General features: G+C 32.8%; 1 protein-coding gene across 4 annotated transcripts; it reads right to left on the bottom strand.

Annotated features, from left to right (window-relative positions):
* Window positions 1-1,599: 1,599 nt before the first annotated feature.
* On the bottom strand, window positions 1,600-11,253 carry AARE (acylaminoacyl-peptidase-like protein). 4 transcript variants are annotated; one of them, XM_082875636.1, is made up of 19 exons: window positions 11,023-11,253; window positions 10,048-10,223; window positions 9,549-9,858; window positions 9,142-9,363; window positions 8,834-9,055; window positions 8,640-8,714; window positions 8,164-8,302; window positions 7,395-7,546; window positions 7,220-7,302; window positions 6,997-7,118; window positions 6,809-6,887; window positions 4,498-4,675; window positions 4,012-4,072; window positions 3,741-3,863; window positions 2,975-3,172; window positions 2,297-2,365; window positions 2,044-2,120; window positions 1,861-1,930; window positions 1,600-1,825 (listed from the first exon to the last, which is right to left on the bottom strand). In XM_082875636.1, the coding sequence occupies exons 1-18, from the start codon at window positions 11,154-11,156 to the stop codon at window positions 1,867-1,869; spliced, it is 2,484 nt and encodes an 827-aa protein (XP_082731762.1). In that variant the 5' UTR covers window positions 11,157-11,253; the 3' UTR covers window positions 1,600-1,825; window positions 1,861-1,866. The 4 variants fall into 4 exon arrangements, 2 of the variants coding, with proteins under 2 accessions (XP_082731762.1, XP_028126721.2); XR_014333639.1 differs by having other exon boundaries at window positions 1,600-1,930; window positions 3,707-3,863; XR_014333638.1 differs by having other exon boundaries at window positions 1,600-1,930; window positions 2,297-2,891.
* Between the last annotated feature and the right edge of the window lie 3,701 nt (window positions 11,254-14,954).

Here is a 14,954-nt window from a genome sequence, read left to right as displayed (position 1 = left end):
AGGGATTAGTGACTCTCTATATCCTTCCATTAGAGCCCTTAAACACTTCCCTAAAATAGGAATTGCTACAGTGACTCCCTGTTTATAAGAAGTCAATGTAACTCCCTTATAATTATTATTATTATTATTGCTTTATTTTGTTTAGGGATTGCAGTACACATTTATAATTTTTATTTTTTTAAATTTATCATTAAAAATTATATTTTAATAAAATAGAGAAAAAATATGTAGTTTGTTAATAGAATAGGAAATACTAGAGAGTCTTTTGGGGTAAATAAATGAAAAAATGATTCTTCAAATAGGGAATAAATTTTTTAATAATATTTTAAGATAAAATTTAAGTAATCTGATAGGGATGCTCTTACCCTACTATCGATTAAAATAATATATTTACCCTTTAACCTTTATACATATAAAATAATATAAATATTTTATTCATGTCATTTTAATAGAAATAACAATCTTCTTTGGTTTAACTCACACAAAAAATTAATTTTTTTTATTTTTCGTATTCTTTTATTTGTACTGAATTTTTATAATATTTAAGCAATTTTTTATTTTTTTATTTTTTTGTTACACCTAATCTAAATATACTTAAGAAGTATAATATTTTGTGATTTTTTTTTTTAAATTCACCAAATACCAAAAAAATACAAAAATATAAAAATTCAATACATTATCTTGTTGTATTCAATAAATTTTTTTGAAGTTCTTTGTACAAATTTTATACTTTTTGAATATATTTAAATTAAATTGATCTAATCTAGATATAATGATGGAAATAAAAATGAAAAATTATATTCATAAATAAAAATTTCACAAAAATGTTGTGATATTGATATAAATCATGTTTATGACTGTTTTGTTTTAAAATGAAAAGTCATCATTAAACTATATCATTGTGTTTGAAAATTCTATATAAAGTTTATGTTTATATATCATCACTCAATAAGAATATGTTCAGGTAGAATTTAATAATGAAAAGTTGTAGAATGTAATAATAATGATAGAAAGAAGAAATGATAGAAAAAATGACAAGATGATTATTTAAAAAAATTTAGAACATGACATCAGCAATTCAGTGGCCAATTTGTAAGAAGATTACAAATCTCATGGAGGAGAATGTAATTTTTCAAATGTAAAAAGGAGATATGTATTAAACAAAAACCATAGAGGGTGTCAGGGGAATTTACCGAAGGAAAAATATCCAAATATGTTTCTCTATATAATATGAATTTTACTATATCATATAGATAAACGAATAAATAAATGTCTAAGGAAGAATTGCAAATCAAACATAAGATGAACTACCTACTTTTGTCTCCTAGAAGGGTAGATGAGTGATGAAGGGAGAGCTATACTGAAATTCAAACAATCTTGTTGGGAACAATTTTTTGTTGCCAAATGTGTCCATTCTTTCATGAACACCCCAAAAAAAACCAATGTATAAGGTAGTTTATGAACAATTATGTTTATAAATTATTGAATTTATTATTAGCATGAAAGAAATTAAACTAGTAAAACTTATATTTGATACATATTTAGTATGAATTCATTAAGATCAGATTATATTGAAGTTTTTATGTCAATGAGGGTAAATTTTGTTTGTCTAAGAAAGATATGATTCAATAATTAAAATGAGATAATGTAGATCAGTACCTGAACAATAAAATTTCTATACAATATTTTTGACATTTAATGAAAATATAAAGAGTAAATTTTCATCGAAGGCATGGAGAATGGACGAAATTGATTAAGCAAATAATTCATACTAAATTGCAGTATCAAATAGAATATTTTTACTTGATTGTCTGATTAGAAATGCCTCTGCTTAGAAATTGATTGTCTGATTAGAAATGCCTCTGCTTATTTACAATACTTCTTGAACCACACTCCAATATTGAGGAAGCCTTCGAAATCAGATTGTGGTCTGCAAAAGAGAAACATCAAGCAAATATAATTACCATGTGAGAGGTTAGCTTGAGAGTTGATTAGACTGAGTTCTTGCCACAAAAATAAAAGCACAATGGGAAGAAGTTTTACTTTTCGATTCCATGGACATCATTGGGAAATACAATCACTTTAACTTCAGTTCCTTTCTCCTTTAGGGCCCGTGCATACTGCATCAAAGTATTCACATTATCATATTATGCCTGTTGGTTTACTGTCAAAATTAAACCCACGTTTAGGATCTTTTGTTCAATATGCATCTCATCTAAACCTATGTTTAAGCATGGTTTTTCATCATAAATTTTCAGAACACACTTCAAATAGTGAATAGGACATGAAGTCTTACTTGTAATCCGTTGGAAATTGGAACACGAAGATCCTGAGCACCTAAAAGAAAAAGTGTAGGTGTTTTGACCTGCAAATAATTTCAATACAGGGAATTCAATCATCAAATACAATGTAAGCATCCATTATATTATCTGTTCTTGGCAGTGGAACAAAAAGCAATTCTTGGCTCGCCCAATTTGAGTTTGTGAAGATAAGTAGTATAGCATGCTCAAATTTGTGGATTACATAATGAACACCACAAACCCTCGTTATACTGAACAAGTTAAGCTAGAAAACAAGTTTTTTCTTTTGTATGAAGGAACTTCAGATATTCTTTCACTCTATATCTCTCCTTCAGTCTAGCAAGTAGCATCAAACCTTCTTCTTTTAACCTTTACCTTCTAAAATCGTCTTTGCATACCATGCAAGGACCATGGCTTTCCTTCGTCAGCATTAAAGATGTGTCAAATTCAATTCCAGAAGGATAATTAAGAAGAAAAAAATGGATAAAGGGGAAGGTTTTGTGCTTCTATTTAGCCTAGCCACTTTCACATGACCATTAGAACAAGCTTTGTAGAATCATGTAGCATCTGGTCACAAATTCTGTGTGAAATCTGAATTCAAAGTGTGTGCATTTGTCAAAAGGAACCCAAGGCAATTTTAAAAATAGTAATTAACTAGTATTCAGAAAGCATACCCTCGACAAGTGTGAAATAGGAGACTTGCTGTGAAAAAGAGATAGGTGTTCAGCTGAAGGTGCTTCAGTAAAGATAGTTTTCCCCTCACTTCCACAAGTCTCCACATAGCACCAATCAGGAATATCAGAAGTACCAACCATCAGAGCAAGGTTACAAACAGGATTCCTTACAGCTGCCGCAGCAAATTTATCTGGTGCCTGCAGATTTTTTAACACCAAAATCAACCATATCAAAATTGAGAACTTTGCAGCTTAAGAAAGCAAAATATACTTCTAATAGCAGGAACCCACACATCCAGTCTCACAAGTGTACGACTGTACGCACCACAAACCGCCCTCTCTGTAGCTTTGTCCTTGGGTGTTCGAGTGTCCACCCTCAAGCTTAGATGATTGAATGAATATGTATTCACAACAACTCAACTCAACAAAGACTAATCCAACCAGTTGGGTTTTTGGCTACATGGATCCTATTTCACCATTTCGCTTTATCAAGTGCTATAATTTCAGTTAAACCATATGGTATCATGTTTTTCCTTTTTCCAAACAAATGTTACTTTCAGTGTCCCTCCCCTAACATTACCCTCAATGTCAGCAATGTCACTCTTCCTTACTAGTACAGTTATTGGTCTTTGTTGTATATAACCGAACCATCTTAGTTGACTTTCCCTCATTTTATCAACAATTCATGCAAAACAAAAATGAGAATTAAGGATACAATGGCATAATACAAACATTAAAGGTGATAGTTTTTGCCGAACTGCTACACCTGACCAATCAAATGGGTTGTCAAAAAGCCACCATGAGAACCACCAAGCACAGCTATTTTAGAAGGATCTGCGAGTCCCATGCCAACAACATGATCAATGGCAGTGAGTACATCATTGACGTCCTGCATGTGTTAAGCACAAAAGCTCAGTGTTAAGAGGAACTCCACAAACTATTACATTGCCATAACACAGTGGATTTTTAAGTACTAAAGGAAAATTTCGAATACCAAGAAAGAACAGTAAATTAAAGTAATTTGGAATAATAAGTACCTGAGACCCAACTTTTCCTGGGAGAGATTGTAATGCTTCCTCACCAAATCCCAAAGAACCTCTGAGAAAAATTTCCATATTAGCACACGCTTGAATGAAGAACAGCATCATCACTTAATTGACATATAAGATGCTATCAAAAAAATATTAGTAGGGCCCCTGTGTAGAGGAAAGGGGAGAGGGGATTGAATAAATTATCCAGAATTTCATGCAAGGTGTAAGAAATACATTCATAGATCACTCCCACTCTAAAGTCAGAACACATTATGCAAGAGAGAAAGCATTTAAAAAAAATAAAAAGGTACTGCAACATGAGGAGTTGGACAAGCTGTGGTCATCACTTATTGGACAACCCAAATGTTCGCTATCGGCTTAAACAAGGTTTTGACTTTAAAAAAAAAAAAAGAAAAAAAAAGGGACAAATTTCTAAACAATTATGCTTTTTCTTTTAGAAGAAAATATATAAGAGGAAAACCATGGAATTACCTATAATTTACAATCAACAAGCTGTAACCGATAGAAGACAGGAATGCCAAGGACTTTGAAAAGGTTGTCAAAGAGACGGAGTGCGGCCCTCCATGAAGCATTACAATTAGTGGATCACATGCATCACTCTTCTTGGACTTGGAGGACACAAATATAGCTTCAAAAGGTTTGCTGGCACCTAAATGAAATGAAGATATACAAGCCATTAATGCAATTTAACACAAGATGTAATATTGATCAATATTCCATCATTTGTTATCTAGCATGCAAAGAAAACCACCATAAAACAACTTCTGAACTGTTTCAAAAACTCGGGGCAGCACATTTTTATAGGGTCCCAGCCCCAGTCAAATGATGGTGACATCAAGATACTTAACAAAAATGCAAAACCCTTGGCATAAATAGCCCACTTACAGCATGCAAACATACATACAGTTTCCATTTACAGATCAACCAAAATGCCTAAACTCTTTCTATTACCCAACACTAATTTATTCCAACACAGTTTCCAGTTTTGACAAAATTTTATCTTTTGTTTCTACTGGAAATTGAGCTTACCTTATCTTATATGGAAATTATTTTACAGGTCTAAATCTACTTTTGTTTTCTCAATTTATTTTTCCCTCCTATTATATGGGTACTATCATCAATAAACACCTTGTTAAGCACAAGTGACAACTCAAACAGTATCCAACTAATCCATTATAGTATTAGTTACTTTTTTTAGGTACATCCTACAAATTTCTTTCTGGTTTTCCCCTGGGGGACTGCACGTAGGGCAGGAAAAAAAATCTAGGGTAACACTAAAGTCATCTGACTCATATCTAATCTAGGTAGAAGGCTATCCCACTATCATGGCTTAAAGTCAGCTCTCCTAGTCCCAGAAGTGGCAATAATATAGAAGTAAGTTTGGGCACATAACGTAATCAAAACCTTGCTAAGGGCAAGCCTATTCTCAGATTCATAGGCCTTTTCTTATAGTAGCAGCCTCTTTCGTACACAAAATCAATGTGACTTCGCTCTGAATTTGTTCTTTGTCTTTAGTTGTCAAATCAAGATTCGAATCGTGAATTGAAATAGTCTGGTACCGAATTGCGAATCGAATAGTGAATTGTAAAGATTCAAACACTTTTTTTTTAAAATTACATAGAAAAATATATCTACACACTTAGTTATTAAATATATCTAATAAATATAAAATATTTAGACTTCAATCAGTGAAAATATTATTTTAAATGATGATCACATGGTCTGGATAAGAAGTTAACACAGGTTTCCGTGTTTATCACGTCACTTTGTCCCTTTTAGATACTAATTTCTTATCAACCATTTTTAATATAGAAAGCAAACAAAAACAAAATTTCAATTTTCAAGTAATAATAATTCAACAATAATGTTTTTAGGAAAATGCTATAGGTCCAAAATTTTTTACCAAATGAATGACCAAATATCTCACATGGGTGTTGATCTCACATGGGTGTGGGGCACACCCATGTAGATATTTGGTCATTCATTTAGTAGCATTACCATGTTTTTAACTGTTTACAAGGTTAAAAAACCAAAATCTTCTAACTTTTTCAAAAATCTCACTTGATGCCTTCAAAAAATTCATTTTGTAAATGAAAGTACTTGGATAAAAATTGAATATGTAAGTCTATAATATTATAGAAAGAGAGAGTTCATTTTTGTCCCCCTAAGGTTTGAGTATTTGAGAGTTAATAGGGAAGGAAAAAGTAAAAAGATGACATATAGTAATCCTAAAAAACTTAAAAAGGTTGTGTGAACCCTTTTCCAAAAATAAAAAACCAAAAAAGAAAGCCAAACATCGATTTTAGTGAATCGAATCGATTCACGGTTCACCGATTCAATTTAACGATTCATCGATTCACCTAAGATTCATAGCTATTTGCAATTCACACAACCTATTCGTATCGATTACCCACTAAATCAAATCGAATCATAGGATTCTAATAATAGCTCAATCTCCAAGTGAAGCATAGACGAGCTGGCTAGACTATTATGAAATTGTGTATACCTGAACTAGTATTATTTTCATCAATATTCCACGTGATTTTGCATCCTGGAATGGTACAGTTTATCTTTACTTTTCTTAAAGGTCCCTATATAAACCCCACGAAATTTAAAGTCAAAGACTGATAGATAAAGTATACGAAGTCAAATACAGTAATGGAGAATATGGAAGAAACTGGTAAGCCAGGGAACTTCAGCACTCACAGAATAACATGAGTCTCAATTACACCACTCCATCAACAAAGAAATGGATACTGTATGAAAATATGCGACAGAATACCTTTGGAAAGGTTCTCAGAAACATTCCTAACTGGAATCTTCATCACACTAAACTGAAGAGATGACAGCAAAGTCCCAACCTGTGCAAGATTGTCACAAGATAGATGGTTTACACAACTTTAAGCTTCTAATAAATAATTGCCACATAAATAAGCAGCTTATATTTGTACAAAAGGGGATAGAATAAACCTTCTCAGAGCATCTTGATATGGGGCTTGAAATATCCGCCCAACTCCATGCTGGAACTGTAGATGACTCCTCAACAGGATAACCGTACTTGATTTGAGGAACATCTATCGGACTGCTACATACTTCAGGAGCAAGGGAAAAAAATAAAAAAATAAAACATTAATTTGATCTCAACCTCTTCCATATAACGATCAACTTTGAAAACATTATAATTTAGTTTTACCAGCAACAATATTGTCCCCATCTAATGTAAGAACATTCCATGAAAAATTTGAGTCGCTAGGGCTGATTCGTACTACATCACCACTGTAAATAGAAAATTTTATGCTGGGTAATTATACAAATTGAATATAAATGAGGTATCTACATCCATGAGCTAGAGAAACATAAACTCTTACCTCACCACATTGACAGAAAGAATTGCTTGAGTGCTACGCCAGTAGGAGGATAAAATCATTGTGTATCCATCAGATAGCCATGGTTTACTAAGAAAACCTGAACAGTATAGTCCTGGGATGCAATCATCCTCAGCACACATCACAACAGGAACCTACAAAAAAGTTGCAGACAATCAGCCACTGTTATTTGCAGTTAAATGAAAGCCGAATTAAGATCCATCATCATCAAGGTTCACTAAACTCTACATTAAACTGAAGCTTTCATAGAATCAAATAACTATGACCATGTTATGCAATACATGAGGATTGTATGGCTAATACAATTTTCCAAAGTTACCATCCATATGATCTCACTTTCTTCACTGCACATTTACCGTATGCAGACCTTTTCCATTACTAATTTCTAATAATTGTGAATCTAACTTCCTAAGGGACGGATGAAGTAGCTTTCAGGGCATCTTTATAGCAATATAATGAATATTGCCAAAAAGCTTGAAGTAAATTTTCTCTCAGCTAATTTTATAAAGAAAGTTACAAACAAAAACATGAGCAAAAACTTTCAAGGGCATAATTCCTGTGGGGGAAAATACAAGTTTGAAATCTTGTAACTGTGCAACTACTTATTCATGTGTACATTTTCCTTTTCTTTTTCTTTTTTTTTTATTTTTTGTAAGTCCATGTGTACAATAGAACTAATATCTAAATTTCAATGTGTGGAGGAAACCAAGAGTAGTGCACATAAATTTGACAGAACATATGCAGAACTCACCAAATCAACAATTTTTGCTGATGGATCCAGCTTTCCGTCTGTTGGCCAATCAATTCTATGAAGTGAATCTGTTGCAGAATGTGCCCCGGAATCTACAGAACTTTTTGCAGATAAAAACACAAGATATTTTCCATCTGGGCTGAAACACAATCATAATTACCAATCAAGGTTTGAGGACTAGCACTCACTTTATTCTTGTGGAATAGTTTCAACAACTGATGGAGAGCAAAAGCTACCATTGGTTTTTAAATTATAACAAGTAGCTCTATATTATGCAGTTATAATGCAACAAACATCACCTTAGATGATCCAGACGAACTGACTACTCAATTAGAAGCAGCAGCAAATGTACTTTCTAAGGATTCAATCCCAGTAACCTCAGAAAGTTACAGTATAAAAAGCAACAAGAAAAGCAAACATATACACATCCAAAAAGGATAATAGCTGGGGAACAAAGTATATGAATAGAAAGATACCTGAAACATGGAAAGAAAGCACTACTTATGCTTTGGGTAAGATTAAGTGCGCTTACATCTTCATTCACTTCACCTCTAAACATAATAATGTCAAATTACAAGGATAGTTAAGCTTATATAACTTTAAGATGAATAAGACATACAGAAAAATGTAATAGAACATAAGATAATTTTAATCAGTGCAAGAAACCTACTTGGGATGAAGTACATTGGCCTCGTATTCTTGAAAGGGAGCCCTGACTGCATACAAGGCACAAGGCCTATTGTAGCAGTACTTAATACCAAGCTTTCTCCCCTTAGATGATGACCATCCAACAAAAACCAAATATTGATGCAAGCCTTTAGTTGATGGAGCCCATACAACTTGTCCAATACTCAATGACTTCCCGATTCCCTCAACATCACGTACCTCTCCACTGCAAAATTTCACATTAAGCACTTCCCATCCAAGTAATTAACCCTATCATAACCATGATGTAAGCCAAATCTAGCTAAAACAAACCTGTTAATATTGATGACAAAAAGTACAGGTCTCCTTTTTCCAGAGTAGGTTTCCCCCCAGTCCTCCTCCCAATCACCTTGACCTTTCCAACTGCCACAATCCTTATCTGCGGAACCTCCTTTCTTGTAGCCGAAACCATTAAATGTGGGCTTGGAAGGAGCAGGCTCCTCAGCAACATAAGCAATTAGAGTTTCATCAGAATTCCAAGAAATTCCTTCAAACCTGTTCCGTCAGGAGACATCTAAATTTATGAAGACAGGAAAGAAAACATGCCTTACAAATTTATCAAGCTCCTAACATTACCCTCACATAAACACAAATATGTGACAAAGACATACATGATCATTTATGAATTACAAAATCACAAAGCTTTATAATAAGATAATTTGACTGATACAAGAAGTTACCATCCATCTGAGTATACAGAGCCATGAGTCGAATGAGGAATATGGAACTCTTTTTCCACTTGAGATGCTCCCCAAATTTCAAATTGAGTAGGAGTTTCATTTTCAGAATTTCGAACCACGAGAAGCTTTGTGCCTGATGGTGATGGAACGATCGTAGACACTCCCGTCATTTCAATAGGAAATTGGGCCCATTGAAAGCTTACAGAACCATTACTTTCTTTCAAAATATGACTAGATAAAATATGTTTCCTCTTTTTATTGGCCAAAAGATTTGGCTGGCTAATTGAAAACATAGCTTCAGAACATTTTCCTGCAGAAATTTTAAAATACATAAAGACAGTCATAGTTAAGGTGACAACTTCTGAAAAAACTGAAGCAAAGTGGAAGATGGCGAGTGGGTGAAGAATATATATATATATATATATATAAAGAAAATTGACTCCACTCTTTGGAGAACATTAAAATATATAGAGACAAACACACACAAGAGGAGCCATACCATTGTTGGACTTAAAAGTCCATCCCTTGTCAATGATGGAGATACTTGAAAATTCTTGAAGCAATTTAGACTGAGAAGAAAATTCTTCTTCAGTAGCCTCATCTAAACCCACAGGAAATTCCTTCAGAGGGCTGGCTACAGAACCATCCATTGCTAAGCAGACTGAATTTTGTTTACTACAAATTGAACAGGATAGAAAATTAATAAGCAAAAATGACCAACAATGGACTAGGTAAGAAACTAAAAAACAAGTACTTATTATTTCTCAAAAAAAATTAGTACAAAGTTTTGGTCCTCTCTCAATGGTGTGGGATACAGAAAGGGCTAGTTGTAAGGTCACACATACACTCTGCGGACACGTGTGTCCATGTGTTATGGCTTTTCCCTGGCCTCGTACAAACTGAGCCGACCCATATTAAGAATTTACTTCTGCCAATGGTTTAAAACTCATACAAACCAGAAAAGTAGCAAATATACATAACTTTTGACTTTTATATAGAATTGAACAGAAGGAGATGATAATCATGATATAAGATTCAAACAAAACTTTCAATGCCCAGTGCCCGATAATCCTTTATCAATCCTTACAATCAAAAGTTTAAAATTTCAATGTAAATAACGCATAGCCACTTAAGCCATAATGAATAACACACAGACACACACAGATTGAGATACAAAATGAATACAATTCAACTGATGAAGTTAAGCATACAAGTACGAATTCATATAATAAACGAAACCAAACTCGAATCAATGAATTTAGGAGGCAAAAAATTATCAATCAAAGCAATTTTTAAAAATTAGTCAACAATCACACAGATTGAGATACAGCAAGCTTTACAACTGATGTATATAAGTATGAATTCATATAAATGAAGCTCAACTCTGAATCAATTGATTGAGCAGGCAAGAGATGAGCAATTTTTAAACATAAGTCAACGAAGAGAATAGAGAGAGAGAGAGAGAGAGATTTACGGTGAGAGAGAGAGGGGTTTGCGATTGAGACGATGAAGAGGAAAAGATGATGATGATAAAGGGAGAGAAAGTGAAGCGAATCGAGGAAGAGAGCGAAGTAAGCTCGCGGACCACTGAGAAATAGCCGTGGCCATTCCAAATCTGGCTCACATTTTTATATTCCACGCAACACAAATGGGAGAGCTTTTCGGATTGGGCTTCCTAGTCCATCCCAATAATAAAGTCTCGACTGGAAACAGGTTAATTTAATAATTTTTTAATTATTTAATTAAAATATGAATTAAAAAAATTATTATGTTTAAAATAATTTTTTTGATTTTTTACAAAAAAAATATATAAAATATAAAAAAAAAAGAAATTTTTTTCTTTTTGCTATAAATTATTAATTTTTAATTTTTTTAATAATTTTTTAATATATTTACTAAAAAATAACTTGCCGAACTAGGCTTAAATCTGTCCATCTCAGGTTAACTGTCTCGAATAGAAATGTGTACTTGAGGTATCGTTTGAAATTAGTCATTTTAGTAATTTTTTAATTTTTTATACAAAGATATATAAAAATAAATAAATAAACAAATAAAGTGAAATATAATAATTTTTTAGCTAAAATTAAAAGTTGTCAAATACGGCCTCATATTGAATTTATATAATATAAAATTTATGTGTAAAGTAAATTTAAATTATAAAATGATAATTTTTAAATAATTAAATCTAAATTTATAGTATCTCTGGGGACATAATTTTTAAATGACAGCACGTGGTCAATGTAGTACCGAAGTGTCAGCCGAGGTGTCATGTGTCTTGGTCATGACGCCGAGGTAATCTTGGCTAGGCCAGGGTTATTGGCGAACGTATCGGAATCCGAGATAAACGGATAAGGGACAAGAGTCCTAGAATGAGAAAGGACTTCAGTTTGAGTAAAGATAAGTTTATCTCAATCCTACTGGGAGTCCAAGATTAACAGTAATCCTAAGTCCATTGAAGTTAGGCTTCTATTGGTATTAGATCAGTGTTTGTTATAAAAAAGAGGCATCTTCATGGGTCTAAAGTATGTTTTTGATGTTCTGAATAGTGAGTTAAGTATTTTTGCTATCTTTGAGAGATAACTGACTTGATCGTCAGAGTGTTTCCCGGTGGACGAACCGCCGCTGGAATCTCTTCTTTTTTGTGACAAGTCGTTCGGGCAATCTATTCTGTCGGTGCTCTCCTGTTGAGTTACCTTTTTGATTGTGTGGTCGGAATTCAACACACATAGTATCACTAATTGCATCCAAGCTCCCATTATTACCACATTAAAATTGGCCTTTTTAGGTGGGGATTACTTAATCCCAAGACAGATCATCCTAATAATTTTCATTTATGATTTTGAGTTCCAAAAAGCAAGATATTGCTTTCATAACACAATAATTAAGGGTAATTTTTCATTTTGCAATAAATGGCCAAAAACTTCAAATTGTTATCAAACGCTAAAAAAGTCTTTCAAAAATTTATTTTTTAGACTTGGCCTAACAACGTTTTTTCAGTTCAAGTGGGTTTGACAAATACTTTTTAAGTAGATTTAATGTTTTAAAAAAAAATAATAATAATTTAAAAAGATTATGCCTTTCCAAATGATAAAAAATATTTTTTTTTGGTTTTTGAAAAAGTTGGGTGGAAAAGTTATTCTTTTTTTTTTTTTAATAATATCAATCAAGCATACATTACAAGAAAAGTGGGCTTAAAAGACGGAACTTTTTGCGACGGCACATTTGACGTCGCAACGTCGCAAAAAATATAACATTTTGAGACGGCACAACTTGTCGTCGCAGAAAATGTGAGTTTTTAAGACGACACAACTTGCCGTCGCCAAAAAATGTGACTTTTTGAGACGGCACAACTTGCTGTCGCAAAAAATGTGACCTTTTGAGACGACACAACTTGCCACCACCAAAAAATGTGACTTTTTTAGACGGCACAGCTTGCCGTCGCAAAAAATGTGACATTTTGAGACGGCACAACTTGTCGTCGCAAAAAAAATGTGACCTATTGAGACGGCACAACTTGCTGTCGCAAAAAATAGAGGCTTCGTTTGGTAAGTATTTCAAAATATAGTTTCACCCATTGATTTGAGTATGTTGCTTGTTTGGAGTTTTCAAATCATAATTCTACACCCATTTCTCAAAACTCAATTCAAAACATAATCATTATTTTTCAAAACTCATAACTAAACATATAATTCAAAACTATTTTCAAAACTCAATTCAATTCAATATTTTAATTTTTTAAATATTTAAATATGTTACCATTTTTTTAATTTTTTAAATTTTTTAAAATATTTTAATTTCAAAATATTACGATTTTAATTTTTATAATTTTAAAATATTTTATAGAAATAAATTCAAACTCTATTTTATAAAAATATTTTCAAATATTTTAATTTTTTTGTTATGTATTTGATTACGATTTGAGTGTAGAGTTGTGAAAGTAGTATGGAATTTCGAGTTATGTGTTTAGTTATGAGTTTTAAAAATAATTTCTTAATTGAGTTTTGTTTTATGTGTTTGGTTACGATTTGAGTGTAGAGTTGTTTTTAAATTTAAAATATTAACATTTAAAATTATTTAAAATTTTTGAATATTTAAATTATTTAAATTTTTACGATTTAAATTTTTTGAATATTTATTTTAATTTTTTAGATTATTTAAATTATTTAAATATTTATAATTTAAATTTTTTGAATATTTATTTTGAAAAAAAATTATTTCCTTTGTACTATGCCAATTAAAAAATTGATTAATATTATTTTCTATTAATAATAATGTTTTTTAATTGAATTTTAAAAAGAGTTCGGTTATGAGTGTTGATCAGAACTTTCAATAGTGTGAAAGTAGTGTGTTTTATTATGAGTTATAAACTTTGTCTGTCTCTCTCTTTCTCTCTGTGTCTCTGTCTCTCTTCTTTTTCTCTCTCTCACTCACCACTCTTCTTTGTCTTTCTGTTTCTCTCTCTCTCTCTGTGTCTCTCGTCCATTTCTTTTCTGTCTATCTCTCTCATCTCTTTTCTCTCTCTGTCTCTTTTCTCTTTATCTCTCTCGCTCATCTCTCCCTGTCTCTTTCTTGTGTATCTCTTTTCGCTCTTTTTTGTTCTCTCTCTCTCTCTCTCTTTGACTATATCTTTTCACCTATTTTTTCATCTTCCTCTCTCTCTTTTCTTTGTCTCACTTATTCATCACTCTTCTCTCTCTGTCTATTTGTCTCTCTCTCTCTCTATGTCTCTTACTCATCTATCTCTTCTCTCATCTATTTTCTCTCCATGTCTCTTTCGTTCATCTCTCTTCTCTCTATCTCTCTCATCTCCATCTGTCTTTGTTGCTCATCTCTCTTCTCTCTATCTCTCTTGTTCATCTCTCTTCTCTCTATATCTCTCTCACTCATCTCTCTTCTTTCTATCTCTCTCTCTCTCTCGTTCATCTCTCTTCTCTCTCTGTCTCTTTTTCTATCTCTCACTCTCTATCTCTTTATCTTTTTGTCTCTTTTTCCCTCTCTCTCTCTCTTCTATTTCTTTCTCTTTCTCTCTCCCCCACTGTGTTCGCGTTGCTCACTCTCTCCCTTCCGTCTTCTCTATTTACTGAGCTCCCTCTCGATTTATCTATCCACTACAAGAAAATGCACTTTTAGTGACCACTTTGTCTCTCTCTCGCTCGTCACTCTGTCTCTGTCTCTGTCTCTCTCTCTCCTCTATCTGTCTCTTACTCATCTCTCTCTCACCACCCATCTCCTTTACCACCTTCACCACTACTGCAAACGCCATGCCACTACTACCATCACTACCACTGTCGCCACTTCACCTCTACGACTACCATTACTACTACTATTGCCACCAATCCACTACCACCACTACCACTACTGCCGCTACTACTACCATTACCTCTCATTCACCTCGCCACTCCATCT

The sequence above is a fragment of the Camellia sinensis genome, chromosome 6 (assembly GCF_055761805.1).
Source record: "Camellia sinensis isolate YWXY chromosome 6, ASM5576180v1, whole genome shotgun sequence".
Taxonomy (NCBI): domain Eukaryota; kingdom Viridiplantae; phylum Streptophyta; class Magnoliopsida; order Ericales; family Theaceae; genus Camellia; species Camellia sinensis.
Note: the sequence above shows the minus strand (reverse complement) of the source record. Positions and strands in the feature narration are given on the sequence as shown.

Coding starts and splice junctions, on each gene's coding strand:
- AARE (XM_028270920.2), bottom strand. CDS start 11,156: ATGGCCACGGCTATTTCTCAGTGGTCCGCGAGCTTACTTCGCTCTCTT. Junction 8,715..8,833: donor GCCAATGTACTTCATCCCAA/GTAGGTTTCTTG, acceptor TATTATGTTTAG/AGGTGAAGTGAATGAAGATG. Junction 4,073..4,497: donor TTGTTGATTGTAAATTATAG/GTAATTCCATGG, acceptor AATTTTTCTCAG/AGGTTCTTTGGGATTTGGTG.